Below are 19,158 nucleotides of genomic sequence, written 5' to 3' on the forward strand. Positions count from 1 at the left end.
TATTTTATTGTTTATCCTGTTTATTTGCTTTCGTGTTCTTGTTTTGCTTCATTATATAAAAAATTAAACATTCGTCTTGTTGCCCGACACACTTGTTTGCTATATTTTAGTTGTCATTTAATTTGTCGAAATAATTTGGAAAATACATATGCCAATGCTGAGGTCGGAAGCAGCACCTTAAATAAGGAAACAATGGGATGCGAAACAGCCACGATCTAATGAGTGGAGAGACGGTGGTTGTTAGCAAGAGAAATAGTAGTCAAAGAAACGGTGAGGTGAGGAGGGAGGGCAATACCAAAAGAAAACCCAGCCGAACAACGAATGATGATGATGGTTTTATTCCTCGGAAGAATACATTTGTTCTTGTCAAAAAAAAAAGAGAAAGGAAACACGAGCGCAAATAGTGGTAAAATAGAGCGAAGTAGGAAAATAGTTTTGATGTTAATGAAAAGTTTAAATTTTTTGGGAAAAATACTGGCTTTATCATAATTTTTACTTTGTGTGTACTAAGCGAGGTACATATACAAAATGGAAAAAATAATGAATGAAATTATGAAAATATGCATTAAGTTTATTTTTTATTGGTTACGAGCTAAGTGAAAAAAATGACCTATATCGAAAAGGTTCTGCAAATATGTTAACCCTCTTCAGTGGAAAATAGGGCATATTTAATGCAAAGAAGAATTAAAAAAAAAAATAGATCCGCTTTTTTCAATCCTTCCCAACATGTAATATTTATTTATTTCATACATCCACTTTCAATGCTATGTACAACCAAACAAAAGTATAATGTGTGTTTAATATCAGTTCAGATCATGACTTAGCTTTAAATGACAAAATTTCGGACCAAGCTGTGTAAAATTCAGAAGGTATCTGAACTTAACCCGTTAATTTTATGTACATTAGCTCTAAATTTACTGGAAAAGTAAGAGTTTATTAAACTGTCCATGATTATTGTATTTGTTTTGGGAGAAAGCTTTCGTAGGAAAGAATATCTTTGCTCGTTTGTTGCAATGCTAGTGTATAATAAGACCACTTTTAATAATAATTTAATCATAACATAATTGGATTACTAAAAGTACACTAAAAAAATAGTCCGAAGTCCAGACATGTAGAGCAAAAAACGCAGGGTGTTTTTATGAATATTTTTATTTAAATGGACCCCACATTCTCGGTGCCAACAAATTTAATTTTGTTTTTTGATTTAATTCGAATATACACTAATTCAAAATTTCAAGTGAAAATCTCAAAAACTCTTGAAGCAGTGTTTTTACGAATGACCGGCACGATAACTCAAAAATTAGTAATACAATCGGTTCCAAATTTTGACATGTTTCTCTGTTAGTATAAGTATCGTATGAACTAGGATAAAGCCAATCGGTGAAGAACTTCTTAATTTTTTGTAACTTTTGTAGCCAAAAATATACGAATTTCAATAAAAAAAATTCAAACGTCCGCCCTTTTGATAATTTTTGAGCGAAGTCAATAATCCTAGTTCATACGAGAGCCAGACATGTGCTCTTTCTAACACCCTTGGAATTGCCGGATTCCGATGTTCCAGTGAGGAGTTGTCATGCCCGTCATCAAAAAACAAGGGCTTTTCTTTAATCACCGAAAACAACAACAATCAAATTTTGCAAATTATTTTTCGTCTCTTTCAAATCTTCTATTATATATGTGTAAAGTTACAAACCTTAACATGCATTGATATTCATTTACCAGACCAATGAAAATCTTGACAATTTTAAATCGAGAATAATATCTTTGGCACATAAATCTTTGTCTGAATCCATAACTGCAAAATGCTTGTGAGTATGATAATGATTACTATCTTCCATTGTCTGTTCTGTTGTGTTAAGATGAAAGTCTTATTCGAACCAGAAATGGAATTTAAATACTAATATAAAAATACTATACACGGCGTTAGCAAAACTATGTCAATATTATAATGTATATTCTTATAAAATACTAATAACCAGTGAACGGTGCAGTATAGTCGGACGGGGCCGACCATATGATACCCTACACAACTAACACCGAACTATAGTTTTTTGCAGATCTATATTCCGAGTCTGTGCCATATTTGCATCCCCTTAATCGATTAGAGGTCAACATCTTCTTTCCTTAGCATATTTTCCAAATCATTTTTCCAGAGTAAAGATTTACGCCATATTATTCATTGATATACCACCAAGTTCTCAGATCTATGTCCGAACGGACGGACACACTTGTCTAGATCGACTCAGCTTGTCAAGATATGACGAACGGTATACTTAAAGGTGGGTCTAGGAACAATATTTCGCGACGTTACAAACTTGGGGCTGCACAGAGATATAATATCCTAACAACATAGTTGTGCAGGGTATAATAATAATTTTTCTCAATATTTTTTTTTTTGTATGTTTTCCTAATGAAGTTGGTCCATTCCATCCCTTAAATATTAAAGGATCACTGCTAAAACAGTAGGTGTATTCTTTGGCCAGAACCGGTCTTACATGCAAATGTTTCTTGGGTCTATAATTGTGACATGTGTATTGTTTAAAATTATAGTGGTCAGGGGGCTGATACGCAAGTCTACATCGTCCCATCTAGTCGATATATGACATAAGATCGATATACTAAAAAGGAGGTCTAGGACCTAAGCGTTACAAATTCTTGGACAACACAAACTTATACAAATCGACGTTTGAGATAGATTTTCATACACTTCCCAATAATTATTCTCAAATATTAAATTCAATATTAACAAAATGTTATTGATATTATTTATTTCAGATAACAACATCAGACATTGAATAGTTGATGCATAAATTCTGGTAAGTGTATTAACATTTCAATACTAGTTTTTATCATAACTTACCTACTTGAGAGGCGTCTAAAATAAAATTCAAATTTTGTTAGGTTTTCTGTTTTTATGTATTTATTTATATTTATTTAAGTCGCATCATATTTATATTCAAAAAAATTATTACAATCTTACAAATTTGTTTTCTTTAATTACACGAAAATGTTTTGTTGTTTGTTTGTTTGTTTTTGGACTCAACATCTTCTAAATTCGAATGAAAGAAAAATATAGTGGCTATCTAAAAAAATTGTTGTTGCTGTCAAGTACTAAAGTATTTGCACAAATATTGTTTTGGTTTTGGTCTACGAATGAACTAATTAATTAATATTAGAGGTACGTACATACATACAAACATATATATATACATACACACGAAAAAATCTTAGATTGGCATAACGTCTTCACTGTTTTACCAAGCAAAAAATGGGGGGGAAACGAGTGTGGGTCTATGACTGTGAGTAAAAAAAATTTACAATCTTAAGCTCTAAAGTTGGAGAATTGAACAAATTATTTGAAATATGCCAAACATGAATTTCTTTGATTTATTTCAAAATAAAATACAACATTGAACACGGACGGAGTGTGGGTTTTTTTTTTTGTAGAACTGGGACCCAGATTTGTTCTTCTCTCACCAAAGGACGTGCACGGACAAATAAATTAAATGCTTTAAATAATAATTGTAGCTACAATTTGTTTGAGTGTGTGTGCGTGTGAAGTTTTTTTTTTCATTGGTGTGCTTGTGTCTGTGTTTACTGCAGTAATTATTTTGTCTGTCTGATGGGTAGTCTGTCTAAATCGTCTAAGAAAAATAAGTTGAAATCTAATCGTTAACTGGTTAGTTAGCTGAAGAAATAGTTGTTTTTTTGTTTCTGAATATCGTTAGAGGTTTGGCGCCTAAGAGGGAAACAAAGTAATCTCTCATAATTTATTTTGTTTTTTTTTTTAGTTTTTCAATCTCACTCTCTTGCTCTATTAATTAAAAATCGTGCCTATTTGTTAATTTCTAAACTAAAAGGATTTCAATCGCTCTCTCATTTTTAAATTTTTAATATATTTTTTTTTAATTTTTTCCAATTTTAGTTTTTCTTGTTGAGTTGGGTTTTTGGGTTAGTAATAATAAGAATTTCGTTTTGATATTTTTTCTGTGTAAATTTTATGTTTTGAAATTATAATTTAAGATTAATTAAAAGTTGCTGATTTTTTATTTGACTGGTCTCTCCTTTATCAGGGATGTGATGCTGATATTTCTCTTTTTATTTGATTTGAGTTCGCTCTTGTGATAATGTTTTTTTTTTTCAAAAAAGCCGAAGTGTATCCCATGGATCTCAAAACTCTCCCTTACTCTCTTGGGGGAAAAATAAACAAACTAGGCTCTCAATATTTTCTCAGGGAGGGTTATTTTAATTCAAAATCCTCTCTCTCTCACACTCTCTTTTCTTTGAGAACGCACTCTCAAGAGAACACATTAGCTGGCAGAGTTGTATTTAATTCCTCTTCATCTTCTTCTTTTTGTTGGGCGAACCGGGCAAATAATGGAGAAGGGGTGTTGTAAATTCGTCAAAGTTATATCATCATTAAGTATATATTGTTGTTGTTCTGGTTTTTAAGTTGGTTGTTTTATTTATTGTTGTTGTTGTTTTTAATTGCTTTTTTTCTATCAACTCAACTTTTAGTCTTTTTATTCTTATCAGCCTCTGATTTATCCGCTATGGCAGCACCTGCAGCTGTGGCGGCTTCCTTTTGTTCTACCGTTGCCAAGGCAGCCTCAGCCATACGTTTATATTTACCAACCAAATCGGGCAAATCGTAAGCAATAGCCACATCCAATTTGGTAATAGGGCAACCACGGAAGTATGAGCAGGTCTCCGATAACTTCTTGAATTCATACAATGGATTCAAACGGAAGAAATCACGATATACTTCAGGATCGGGTAAATCGTAACGTGAGATGTTAGTCAAAGTCGAGAGACCCTCATAGATGTGATAGTTTTGAGGATTTTCAATAATCGTATCGGCAATACGTTTCTTGTTTCCAAACAAGGACTTGTGATTGTAGTAGGTATTCAAATAGCAGTCAACCATTTTGGCGTGATTACGGACGCGGACCTGGAAGGTGGAGGGGGAAATACGTTATTAATATATACCGAAAATATTTTTTTTAAAAAATCCACGCCTTGAGAAAAATTCTCTAAAAAGTATTTTTTTACAAAATTCACACCTTGAAAAAAATTCTCTAAAAACTATTTTTTTAAAAATCCACGCCTTGAAAAAAATTCTCTAAAAAATTATAATTTTTTAAAAAATCCACGCCTTAGATAGACCTTGAAAAATAAAAGACAATACTCACAGCAAAACGACGCGCACTGGCAATTTTGTTTTCAATTCTCTTATCGACAGCAGTACGAAGATCACGCAAAAAGGCTCTTTCTTGGGCCAACAGCAAACGAGCTGGAGCACCCTCTTGGTAGGGACGACCCCACAAGGAGGTAGTATAGACCAATGGTGGTTGAGCCGATGACATCAATGGTGAAATATTCCAAATCAAAGCACTTTGAACACGCAACAATTCCTCAGGTTTCACAGTATCGGCCTTATTCAAAATAATACGGGTTTGATATTCACGACCCTTCAATTGATCCAAAATAGCCTCAGTTTCGGGGCCAACATCCAATTTGGCTGGGTCATAGACCAAGAAAATAATATCAGCACGATCGATAAACCATTGGCAGGCATCATTGAAGGGGAAGAGGCGGGAAACTTGTTTGCGTACTTCCAAGATACCGGGAATTTCAACAATGTTAACCTGCAACAATACCAAATTTTAATTTTTCTTTAAAAATATTTAAAAATTGACATTTACCTTTTCCAACAATTTAATTGGCATTTTCAGGCCACGCAAACGATCCTCCAAACCCTGACCGAATTTCTGCAATCCCGAGAATGTGTAATCGGCAGCCAATTGTGTACCATCCAAAACTTCAGTCTCATTGCCCCACATCAAAATATTGAAATAGGCAGGAGAGGGTTCGGCACCTTTGAAAATATATACAAGAGAAAACCAAAATAGACTCTAAACTCAATTGCAATTCGAAACTTACCAGATCTCAGAGAATGCGGGGTATATTCATTATCAGTCAAATAGTTAATAATCGATGATTTACCACCAGACCATGGACCCATAAACAATACCAATGGTTTGGAGAAAATTTCCGGATCACCAAAGTGACGATTACTCAAGTCACGATATTTGTACATAACTTCCAATGGTTTAATGGCATTCTCATAGGTACGCTTAATGTCACGCAAGATGACTTCAGCCACATTATCCAAAGCCTTTTCACGGGCATTCGATTGTTCATCGAGTTGCAGGAGTTCATTGATGTGATCACGGCTACGACGTTGAGCAGGAATTTCACCTTCCTAATTATATCGGGAGGGAAGAATAATTTTTGATTAGAATTTATATGGAATATTTGGAAGGAATACTATTTCAAAATCCTGGAAATATGTACTGTTTCTTTGGGAATTGTGTTAATTTTCTTTAATTATTTGAAGCTATTTAAAAAATAATTCTTCAGTTTGCAAATGGAGGTGAGTTATTTCGTGCAGCCTAAAAGTATGTTACATTATATGTGAATCATTATTTGAATTTCTGAATGGTAGGGTTTTATAGGTTGACTTCGGTGACAAATTATTCTACAACTGACACCTATATTATCATTCCGTTTGTAATTCTACATAATATCCTACCCATCTATGATGTTTTGATATCAATATGGTGTGGACCCTAAAGTGTGTAACGCCGTAAAATATTGACCTTAAACCAGTTGGTATACCGTTAGTCATATTACGACAAGCTGAATCGTAATCAAAAGAATAAGCATGACTGTTTCCTCCAGAGGAGATAGACCGGTGATGTTGGCAGTGTATTCAAAAGTAGTGGTTCTCCTTTAAATTAATACTTATCATATTAATGTATTAACTAGGTTATGGGAGTTGTACCAACATATTGGCAGGTGTCTACGTTTTTTCATACCCTACACAGCTATAGTATAAGAGTATTATAGCTTTGCGTGGCCCCAAGAATTTGTAATGCCGTGAAATATTGATCCTAGACCTACCTTTTAGTTTACCGATCGTAATATCTCGACTAGCTGAGTCGATCTTGACATACGTGTCCGTCCATTTTGCATGAAGGGCGAGTTGTGGGCATTAATAATGATCGGTTAATATTTAGGGAATGGAATGGACCAACATTATGGTCCGAACATCACAACATTTTACACAGTGAGAACGGTCTGACCATGCAATAAGCGTGACTGTTTTGATGAAGATCGGTCAATATTTAGAAGGTCAAATCGACCCAGACTTTTATAAGAAAAATTACCAAATTCTCATTCTTTGGCTTTTATATTTACTTCTGACTGTATATTCCAGAGGAGCTCACCTTTAAATTGGTACCGATTATATTATTGTATGTATTGTATGTGGGGAGTTATACGCAAATATTTAAGGGTTTCTACATATTCTGATATTGTTCAGTATTACCATTACCACGCCTATAATTTTCGAAGATGTTCAGATGATATTTTACGTATGAAGGACCGAAATTTTTATTTTTGTCTGTTTTTCTAGTCCTTTAAGAAGCCACAATTATTAGGCAAACACCACAAAGTTTCCATAGGGAAGGCGACCAACTAAGTCGAATGGCTGTCATGATAACGAAGGTCAATATTTAGTGGGTCAAACGAACCAAAACTTTTTTGTGTAAAATAACAAAATTTGAATCATAAGGAATATTTTTTTACACCGGGAAAACATGATTCGGAAAATATTCCACAGAGGAGCTGTTGATCTTTAATCGGTCAATAGAGTGCAAATTTTGGTAGTTGTGGTCGGCCTCGTCGAACTATATTGACCTATAATATAAATCAAATATGGGAGAAATACTAAAATATGTTAAGGTATCTACACATTTAAGTATTATTATGTATTACTACTATCACCATAGAGGGTGAAATTATCGCTATATATTGGCCATGCTTGGACTATAGATCCGAAGAAGGTTCAGTGGTAGTTTTGTTCATCTGTTCATCGCTTTTGACTACATAATGTGTATTTATTCTTGACCAGAATGCAATGCTAATGCGATTATGCAACATATGTCTGCCATGTCCCGAAAGAATTTCGAGGTGCTGAAATTTTGTTCAGTTTCGAAGATTGTCCGATTCGGCTTTAGAAGCATTTCCTGACAGAATTGGAAGTAAATTAGCTTTTGCATAGATATCGGTGGAAAATCTCCCTACCAAAATCCATCAATATCGATCTATAATTAATTATAGATTACATATAACAATACCCTAATGTACCGTATTTTGAAAACATTTTCCAATAATATATTTAATTTAAAAATGGCTATAATTATGTGCTATCGGAATGTATGATTTGTTCTTTAAGCATATATTTTTGTCGTTACGCTTGAAACACCTCGAAATATTCATGGGACACCTCATACAGTTTATATGAAATTCAACGTCGATGTTGATTACAATAAATATTAAATATGGATCTATTGGCTACTATTGCTATTGTTAGGAGTTTTGGTATTGAAATTGGGATATGTCGGTTCATTGATCCATGCTCCAATCGAATAAGCTATTATTTGTATCTTAAATGCGCACCCCATGAAAAGTTCGACTCGTTTTTTAGCAGTTCGAACCTAAGTGTTGTTAGCAGTCGTCGTACGTTATAACCCATGGTGGAATATAATAATTCACCACTCTTAAAAATACACATCTTTATTAAATAAGTTGCGCCTAAAAGCATATCTTAAGCTTTATATATAACTGCAAGGTGTGTCAAACCAACTATCCCAGCTATCTAAACACATTTCTACAATGTCGGTATTATTAAAATTAATGAGGTTAAAAGTATTCCAAATTTTTAAAATAACCATATTTAAGGAAAAAAAATCAATGTAAAATTAACACAATTTCCAAAAAAAGTTTTTTTAGATTTCCAAGGATAATAACTACATTTTCTACTCTAGGATAAGCGGGTACTTAAAATTAAATTGCAATCAAATTTAAAGCTTATTTTTCGGCATGCAAATTAAAGCGTTCTAAGAATATTAAATCAAAATGTTCACCATCATATATATATGTGCAACTGCAATGGAACGATCGAATGTTGAGAAAGGATATTTGCGATAATAATAACCCAGGATCTTAGCAAAGAATACACTAATTTTAGGTAAAAAAAAACGATATTCAAATCAATAACTGTGATCGGCAGAAAGGAAATGTCTTGGTCACACACAGAAAATTTATTTCAGATCTTAGAGTGGAGAGAGATTTTAGGAAAAAGTAAAGTACTTCCTATACTTCTCCCTCCAAATCCATCATCCGGCTGTGTGTGACCTTCAAGAAAAAAATGATATCAAGTAATAAATGATACGTATATTTCTAATAATCGGCAACAATGTGATATTGGCAGCCATAACAACAACGCTAGGAATATAATTTAATATAATTTTAGAATGTTTTATATAAAACAATGAGTGAAGAGAATGCTATGTGTTTTTTGTCGGCAACTCAATATTCCCAATTAATAATGAGTAGGTAAACTTATAAAACCTGTAAACTTTAAAAATAAAACAAACAATAATTATCAAGTAATAGAAGTAATTGCAAGTAAATTACAGTGAAAGTAGAAGGGAATGATCAGGATATCAAAGAAATCAACAAGTTTTTGTTCAGTTTTTTTTTTCATTGTCATCATTACAATCTTACCCATAGCAATTCATCTTCTGGCCTTGTTTCAATATCATCAAGCTCACCATCACTATCATCTTCCTCGTTAAGCAAACCATCTCCATCACGATCAACATCATGTTCATTGAGGACACCATCACCATCGATATCATCATCCTGATAATTGGGTATACCATCACCATCGATGTCATCATCTTGATGGTTAGGCACTCCATCACCATCTTTATCCTCATCCAAATCATCGGGTATACCATCACCATCCATATCAGATTGTTTAATGGCCTCGGTCAAATCACGCTTGGCACGTTTAATGGCCTTTGCTTGCATAGCTGAGGGTTCATGATCATCTTCATCATGAGCATTGGGTATACCATCGCCATCGATATCCTTGTCCACAGTATTCGGTATACCATCACCATCCATATCGGCATCCATTTCATTGAGTAGAATATCTCCATCAATATCGGAATCATCATCATTGAGTATACCATCACCATCGATATCGAGGCTGGTAGGCTCTTCATCATTTGGCAAGCCATCACCATCAATGTCGTGATCTTTTTCATTGTTAATACCATCACCATCAATGTCTTCATCAATGGTATTGGGTTTGCCATCACCATCGATGTCGCTATCCTCATGGGCCGGTATGCCATCACCGTCGACATCATAATCCTTGTGGTTGGGTATACCATCACCATCCATATCAGGATCTTGGGCATTTGGTATGCCATCACCATCTATGTCGGGTTCACCGGCAACCTTCCAAGGATATTTTTTATGAATTTTATTTTTTTTCAAAATTTTCAAAAATTGAAATGTTTTTAACCAAAAAAACTCCATAACTTTAAAATATAGGGTCTTTTTTCTTTAGGGATCAGGATAGTTGGAGTAAGTGCTATTGTGCTGTTAAGCTTCAGGTTGGACATTTTAGATTAAAAAACCAAAACCATATAACAAATAATTAAAACTCGGTTGGGGGGAAACGAATGTAATTTTTGCTCTGTATTCTGTCATTTAGACCAGTTTTTTAACGAGCTGGACCTTAGAAGTAAACCAACGTTGTTTTGAAAAATGAAATAATATTCGTCCTTTTTAGTTTTGCGTTTTTTTCATTTGACGTAAGAATGACTCATGATAAGAATGGTGGATAGAGAACAACAACAACGAATCAACCAACCAACGAACCAATTTCTATTAAATTCTTACCCTCTTAACTTTACCACCAGCCTTCTTATCATCGGCCTCGCCATCATGATCATCACGATCATTGGGCACCCCATCACCATCCCGATCTGTATCAAGATGATTTGGCACCCCATCCCCGTCAATGTCCACATCCAAATGATTTGGTATGCCATCACCATCGATATCATCGTCCTCATGATTGGGTACACCATCCCCATCGCTGTCATCATCCCGGTGATCGGGTATACCATCACCATCCAAATCACGATGATCATCATCATGGGCATTTGGCACACCATCACCATCGATATCCTTGTCATGGACATTTGGCACTCCATCGCCATCCATATCCTCATCCAAATCATTGGGTATGACATCACCATCAATATCTTCATCATCATCATTGGGTATGCCATCACCATCAATGTCCAGACTCTTGGGTTCATGCTCATTTGCCAAACCGTCACCATCAACATCCTCATCTTCATGGTTCAAGGTACCATCACCATCAATATCTTCATCCTCATGATTCAAAGTACCATCGCCATCAATATCAGGATCGGCATGACTTGGCAGACCATCACCATCCATATCACTGTCCTCATGATTCAGTATACCATCACCATCCATATCGGTGTCATGGACATTGGGTATGCCATCACCATCGATGTCATGATCTCTGGAAATCTTCCGTAGGTGGGGATATTTTAAAAACAATTTTTTTTAATGTTTATTCGCAACATAAAGAGAGAGGAAAAAACAAATGCTTAAAAGAGCAGGCGAATCATGATGGGGAACTGATTGACCCGCCCATGGAAAATCTGTGTTACGTTTCTTCATGTGGCGACTGACTGTCTGGTGTGTAGATTTATTTTTCTTTGTTTGAAATGTTCCGATGTTCCATGTTTTCAACAATTTTTTTTAATATCTTACCCTTGTCGTCTTTTTATCCGCCTTTTTGTCATGCACATGACCACCCTCGTGATCGTCGTGCTCATTGGCTATGCCATCACCATCACGATCCACATCCTTGTGATTGGGTATACCATCACCATCTATGTCATCATCCTTATGATTGGGTATACCATCACCATCGATATCATCATCTTTATGATTGGGTATACCATCACCATCCCGATCATCATCCAGACAATCGGGTATACCATCACCATCCATATCAGGATGATCATCATCATGGGCATTCGGCACACCATCGCCATCAATGTCCTTATCATGCAAATTTGGTATACCATCACCATCCATATCTGGATCCAATTCATTGGGTATCACATCACCATCAATATCTTCATCATCATCATTGGGTATGCCATCGCCATCAATATCTAAACTTGTCGGTTCATGTTCATTCGACAAACCATCACCATCTGCATCATGATCCTTTTCATTTAATATGCCATCACCATCGATATCCTCATCCTCATGATTCAGTGTGCCATCACCATCGATATCCGGGTCAACATGGCTTAGCAAACCATCACCATCCATATCGATATCCTCGTGATTCAGTATACCATCTCCATCCATATCGGTGTCATGGGCATTGGGTATCCCGTCACCATCAATATCGCTGCCATGTCCTCTGGAAATCTTCCATAATGTCGATATTTAATACTTAAATTAATTTTTCACAACATTTTAAATGTCTTCTGTTCGGAAGTGGATCCAAGATCCACCCCAAACCACAATAACAGAAAAATAGTGTAAAGAAACGAAAACTTTTGTGCAGAGTAAAGTAGAAAAGTAAAAAACTTGTATAAATATGGAATTGTTTTGGTGATGACAATTCCAGATCCACAAGACAAGACCCAGAATGTCATCCCACCCAGACAACAAGACAATGAACGAGTAAAATTGGACGAAATAAATTGTACGAATTGTGGAGACTTGGTAAGTCTCATGAGTCGACAGATAGAGAGAGAAAGAAAGAGAGAGTGACCGTGTAACTGACCGTGATAGTGACGTGATGGTGGTGACGTTGTAGTGTCAAATCTTACCCGTTTCTTTTTTATCTTATCATCCGCCTCGCCATCACTGTGATCCTGTTCATTGTGGAAACCATCCCCATCGCGATCTATATCCCTCTCATTGGGTATACCATCCCCATCGATATCATCATCCTTCAAATTTGGTATACCATCAGCATCGATATCATCATCATGATGATCCGGTATACCATCCGCATCCATATCACGATGATCTATATCTTGGACATTTGGTACCCCATCGCCATCAATATCACGATCGCGTACATTCAATATACCATCGCCATCCATATCTTCATCCATTTCATTGGGTATAACATCACCATCGATGTCTTCATCATCATCATTCGGTATACCATCACCATCGAGATCCAAACTTTTCGGTTCCTCATCATTTGGCATACCATCACCGTCCAAATCATGGTCCATTTCATTCGTAATGCCATCACCATCAATATCTTCATCTTCGAAATTTGGAGTTCCATCACCATCAATATCGGAATCTTCGGCAGTGGGTATGCCATCACCATCGGCATCATTGTCCTCTTGATTTAGGATGCCATCACCATCCATGTCCGTGTCATGGACATTGGGTATGCCATCGCCATCAATGTCACTAGCGGCGACACCTCTGGAAATCTTCCCAAAAGTTAAGATTTAATACAGAGGCGTCTTTACTTCTTTCAAAAATTTGTTGTGGGGTACAGTGATCGCCATATTAGACCACTGCCACTCCAGGGAATTTTTATTTCTTGGGAAAATCTAATTTGTTAAGGGAAAAATGTCTGTATGCCATAATGTTGTTTTTTTTTAGATTCTGAAATCAGGTTTTCGAGTAGTGACTTGATTAGCAAAACGTTTTGTTACTGGTCATGTGTGGTGGTCCATAGTTATTACTGGTGGGGATTTTTTAATAACCTTGTTTCTTATCCGAAATAGTCCAACATTTTCAGATACAATGTGTTGGTGTTCATGGCATGTCGATGATCATTTCTTTCAATTCTTACCCGTGTCGCCTTGTGCTGTCCCCTTTTCTTATCATCTGCCTCACCATCACTATCATCCTGATGATTATGGAATCCATCGCCATCACGATCTATATCGTGGTCATTGGGAATACCATCCCCATCTATGTCGTTGTCCAAGTGATTGGGAATACCATCCTGATCAATATCGTCATCATGATGATCCGGCACACCATCACCATCCATATCACGATGATCCTTGTCTTGAACATTTGGCACACCATCCCCATCAATATCCTTATCACGTACATTTAAAATACCATCACCATCCATATCCTCATCCAGCTCATTGGGTATAACATCACCATCGATATCTTCATCATCATCATTGGGTATGCCATCACCATCTAAGTCCAAACTTTTGGGTTCTTCATCATTTGACATGCCATCACCATCTACATCGTGATCCTTGTCATTGGCAATGCCATCGCCGTCAATATCATCGTCTTCATGATTGGGTGTACCATCACCATCAATATCCGAATCTTGATCTGTGGGTATACCATCACCGTCGGCATCAAAATCTTCATGATTTAAAATACCATCACCGTCCATATCGGTGTCATGGACATTGGGAATACCATCGCCATCAATGTCACTATCATGGCGTCTGGAAGTCTTGCCATAAAAATTTGTAATTTAACACCAATGGAAACAAAAACAAAATGGAAATAGAACAAAACTATTGAATAATCCCAACAAAAAGTCAATATTTTTTAAAACAAACAACCAGAAAGGTGCCAAGAAGAGATAAAATGAGAGAAGACAAATTTTCAAATCCACAAATTTTGTATGCGATCCGAATAAAATGTACGATTTAAAGAAGAGAAAGTAGAAAAAGTAATGTAACAACACCCCAAGAGCTCACATTTGAGGATAACAGAAGAAGAAAATATGAACGATAAAGATAAAAACACAAGAAAGACTTCGTCGGTTTCATTTTTTGCCTCTTACCACTTTCACTTTAACACCCAATTTCTTATCATCCTTTTCACCATCCCTCGAATCCTTTTCATTTGGCACCCCATCACCATCACGATCTGTATCTTTGTGATTTGGCAAACCATCACCGTCAATGTCATCATCCCGCTCATTCGGTATACCATCACCATCAATATCCTCATCATGTTCATCCAATATCCCATCATCATCCAGATCATCATGATCCTCATCGTGGGCATTGGGTACACCATCACCATCGATATCTACATCTTTGATATTTAAAATTCCATCACCATCCATATCTTCATCCAATTCATTTGGGATAACATCGCCATCAATATCATCATCTTCATCATTGGGTATACCATCTTTGTCGAAATCTAAAGATGTGGGTTCATCGCGATCAGCCATTCCGTCACCATCGTCGTCTTCATCTTTTTCATTGGCAATGCCATCTCCATCGATATCTTCATCTTCACTATTCAATTTACCATCACCATCGATGTCGGTATCCTGACCAATGGGTATGCCATCGCCATCAACATCGGAATCGGCGTGATTTAAAATACCATCACCATCCATATCGCTGTCTTTGTCATTGGGTATGCCATCGCCGTCCAAATCGTGTTCACGGGCTCTGGAAATCTTCCAGAAAAGCATAATTTAATAATCAAACACGTACATGGAATGAGGCCTCAGATGTATGGAACAGGCAGGATGATAGAAAATCAGAAAATAGAGTAGAGTCGGTTTTTTTTTAAGTTTAAAAGTGGAAACCAATCGATAGATTTTTTAATATTTAGATTTGTATTTGTTTGTTATATAGAAATTGAGTCTGATACATCATTAATTTGTTATAGAAGTTCTGGATCATGTAGTCTGCACGTGCTTCCTTAATTTGTCTTTGAAATTCAGGATCATTTTGTAGGTTTTGTGGTATGAAGTCTGGGATATTTTAAATTGTTTTCGAAATTCCTGATTTTTAAATGGGTTGAGAAATGAATAATTGGGCATGTCGTCGGCGTAAAAATCGTGTTAATGAACTCTGGACAACAGGATGGTAGTGTAGATAGATAGAGGGAGGGTAGTTGACATTTTTAATTTTATTTTTTAATTTATGCCATTTTTTTCAATATATATTTTTGTATTTGTATTTAATTTGCAAATAGAGATCGATAAATCCTTAATTTACTGTTGAAATTCTTGATGATTTTGTAGGTCTAGTGAAATGAGAGATCCTTTGTATTATTTTTTGAAGTGGAAACTAAGAGATCGTTAATTTGTTACTTGAAATCGGGATCCATATTTCTTAGTATAGTATTTTTGGTACTTAATTTCGATTTATATCCTATAGTATTTGTACTTATTCCAGTTTTTATAAATGATTTGCAAAGACCTTTAGTTATGTTCGAATCGAGGTTCAGTATAGCTTCCGAATGACTTCCGTATGCTGTTGTATTTGTAGTTATTTAAGTTTCAGAAATGATTTTGAGAGATATTTTTTTAGATTGCAATTCAGGATAGTTTTTGAACGATTATTTGTGAAAAGAATGAAATTCAATATGTTCCCCTATTTTTCTTACCCGTTTCAATTTATGTTTCGATTTCTTATCATCCGCTTCGCCATCACGACGATCTTTCTTATTCGGTATACCATCACCATCACGATCTAAATCATGTTGATTTGGTATCCCATCACCATCAATATCTGTATCTTTATGATTAGCAATACCATCACCATCAATATCATCATCATGTTCATCAATGATACCGTCACCATCACTATCACGATGATCGTCATCATGGGCATTTGGTATCCCATCGGCATCCATATCTTTGTCACGTATATTTGGCATACCATCTCCATCCATATCATCATCCAATTCATTGGGTATATCATCACCATCAATGTCGCTATCATCATCATTCCCTACGCCATCATTATCGATATCAAGGCTGTGAGGTTCTTCAGCATTAACAATGCCATCACCATCAATATCTTCATCCTGGTCATTGGCTATACCATCGCCATCTACATCTTCATCCTCACTATTTGCCTTGCCATCGCCATCTATATCTGAATCTTTGGCCGCTGACAAACCATCGCCATCTACATCGGAATCTTCATGGTTCAATATGCCATCACCATCCATATATAGGTCTTTGTGATTGGGTATACCATCGCCGTCGATGTCATTTGCACGAACTCTAGAAATCTTCCCAAAAATCAAAAGTTAATTCTTAATTTTTTTTCAGAGTCCCGAATCAGAAGTGTCATGGGGCAATTGATGATTGGATCTGTGTGAAATTATTTTTCTTTGTTTTTCGTGTCTTGCCTTCTTACCCGTTTCATTTTCCTTTCCAATTTTTTATCATCAGCTTCATAATCTCGCGAATCCTTAACATTTGGTATACCATCTCCATCTCGATCTGTGTCCTGTTGATTTGGTATACCATCACCATCGATATCATGATCTTTATCATTGGGTATACCATCACCATCGATATCGGCATCATGTTCATCGATAACACCATCTTTATCCATATCTCTGTGATCATCATCGTGGACATTGGGCACTCCATCGCCATCAATATCACGATCACGTAAATTGAGTACACCATCACCATCCATATCCTCATCCAATTCATTGTGTATCGAATCACCATCGATATCACTATCCTCATCATTGGGTATGCCATCTTTATCGATATCCAAGGAATGTGGTTCTTGATCATTTGGCATACCATCGCCATCTACATCACGGTCACGTTCATTTGATATGCCATCACCATCGATATCATCATCTTCGGCATTCGGTTTGCCATCACCATCGATATCGGTATCCTCATCGGTGGGTATACCATCACCATCGACATCATTGTCATCGCTGTTCACAATGCCATCGCCATCCATGTCGTAGTCATGTTCATTGGGTATGCCATCACCGTCGATGTCCTTGCCTCTGGAAACCTTCCAATTGTTTGTATTTAATAAAAATATATTCTTTATGGAAAGAAGGTAGTCGTATATGCAGCTGAAGAATGTTGTAATCATGAAGAAGTGTTTCCGATTTTTTGTTTTCATATTCAAGTTTCAAATATTTCAGTGAAACTGTGTAATTTTGTGCAAACAGAAACCATTGTAAGAAGGAGAAGTAGTGAACAGAAAGTGTCTTAAATTGTTTAACAGTGAATTTTCATTTTCAAATTTCTTTTTTCTTGCTCAAATCTCGTGTTTAAGTGCCGAAACGTGCATTCAAAAATATATCACAAGTGATTGTGTGCCATAGAAGTGATCATTGTAGGTGTGTCAAGTCAAAAAATCAACAACAATATGACCCGCAATTCTTACCCATTTCTTGTCGTCATGTTCACCATCATTATCATCGCGTTCATTTGGCAAACCATCACCATCACGATCGGCATCTCGATCATTTGGTATACCATCACCATCAATATCGCTATCCAATTTATTTGGTATGCCATCCCCATCGACATCATCATCCTGATGATTTGGCACACCGTCACCATCACGATCATCATCCCGGTGATCGGGGATACCATCACCATCCATATCATGATGATCATCATCCTGTTTATTGTGTACCCCATCACCATCCACATCCATGTCATGGGCATTGGATATACCATCACCATCCATGTCATCATCAAAATCATTCGGGGTATTATCACCATCAATATCGTCATCTTCATCATTGGCTACACCATCGCCATCAACATCGTTGTCTTTTTCATTTGAGACACCATCTCCATCGATATCTTCATCCAAATGATTTGGTGTGCCATCACCATCAATATCCTCATCCAAGTGATTGGGTGTGCCATCGCCATCAATATCATTATCCAGGTGATTGGGTGTCCCATCACCATCTATGTCGGTATCCTCTTCGGCGGGAATACCATCGCCATCCATATCGTTGTCTTCATGATTGGCAATGCCATCACCATCCATGTCATCGTCGTGTATGTTTGGAATGCCATCGCCATCAATGTCGTTAGGATCTCCACGTTTTCCGGAAACCTTCCATAATAATACTCAAATTCTTTTACTATAGTGTGGAACAAGAATTTAAAGGAAAAAATCTACCCTAAAACTTGGACTGAAAATTCAAAGAAATTTCCCTTCAAACCCTTTTTAAGTTCATATCCCCTTCCCAATAATTTCAGATAATAATTTCTCGGTTTTCTTCACATCAATCGATCGACCCCATTATCCAGGATGTAGTACGCACTAATCTCTTTCTACAAGCTGGCAAAGCGCTCTAAAGCAGGTCCTTTCTTTCATAAATTTAAATCTTACCCATAATAATTCATCTTCTGGCTTAGTATCTTCCTCTTCGGTTTTGGCCTCTTCATCGGGT

At 36.2% G+C, this 19,158-nt stretch overlaps 1 protein-coding gene across 1 annotated transcript; it reads right to left on the reverse strand.

Annotated features, from left to right (window-relative positions):
- Positions 1 to 4,507: 4,507 nt before the first annotated feature.
- On the reverse strand, positions 4,508 to 19,130 carry LOC133326467 (uncharacterized). Its single transcript, XM_061535100.1, has 9 exons — positions 19,098 to 19,130; positions 18,129 to 18,818; positions 11,740 to 12,414; positions 10,828 to 11,493; positions 9,637 to 10,380; positions 5,944 to 6,265; positions 5,706 to 5,878; positions 5,193 to 5,648; positions 4,508 to 4,951 (listed from the first exon to the last, which is right to left on the reverse strand). The coding sequence occupies exons 2-9, from the start codon at positions 18,747 to 18,749 to the stop codon at positions 4,508 to 4,510; spliced, it is 4,101 nt and encodes a 1,366-aa protein (XP_061391084.1). The 5' UTR covers positions 18,750 to 18,818; positions 19,098 to 19,130.
- Between the last annotated feature and the right edge of the window lie 28 nt (positions 19,131 to 19,158).

The sequence above is a fragment of the Musca vetustissima genome, unplaced genomic scaffold, assembly GCF_032173495.1.
Source record: "Musca vetustissima isolate MV318-11 ecotype Yass unplaced genomic scaffold, APGP_CSIRO_Mvet_v1 utg383546, whole genome shotgun sequence".
NCBI lineage: Eukaryota > Metazoa > Arthropoda > Insecta > Diptera > Muscidae > Musca > Musca vetustissima.

Coding starts and splice junctions, on each gene's coding strand:
- LOC133326467 (XM_061535100.1), bottom strand. CDS start 18,749: ATGGATGGTGATGGCATTGCCAATCATGAAGACAACGATATGGATGGC. Junction 6,266..9,636: donor CAGAAGATGAATTGCTATGG/GTAAGATTGTAA, acceptor CGATATAATTAG/GAAGGTGAAATTCCTGCTCA. Junction 5,649..5,705: donor CAATTAAATTGTTGGAAAAG/GTAAATGTCAAT, acceptor GTATTGTTGCAG/GTTAACATTGTTGAAATTCC.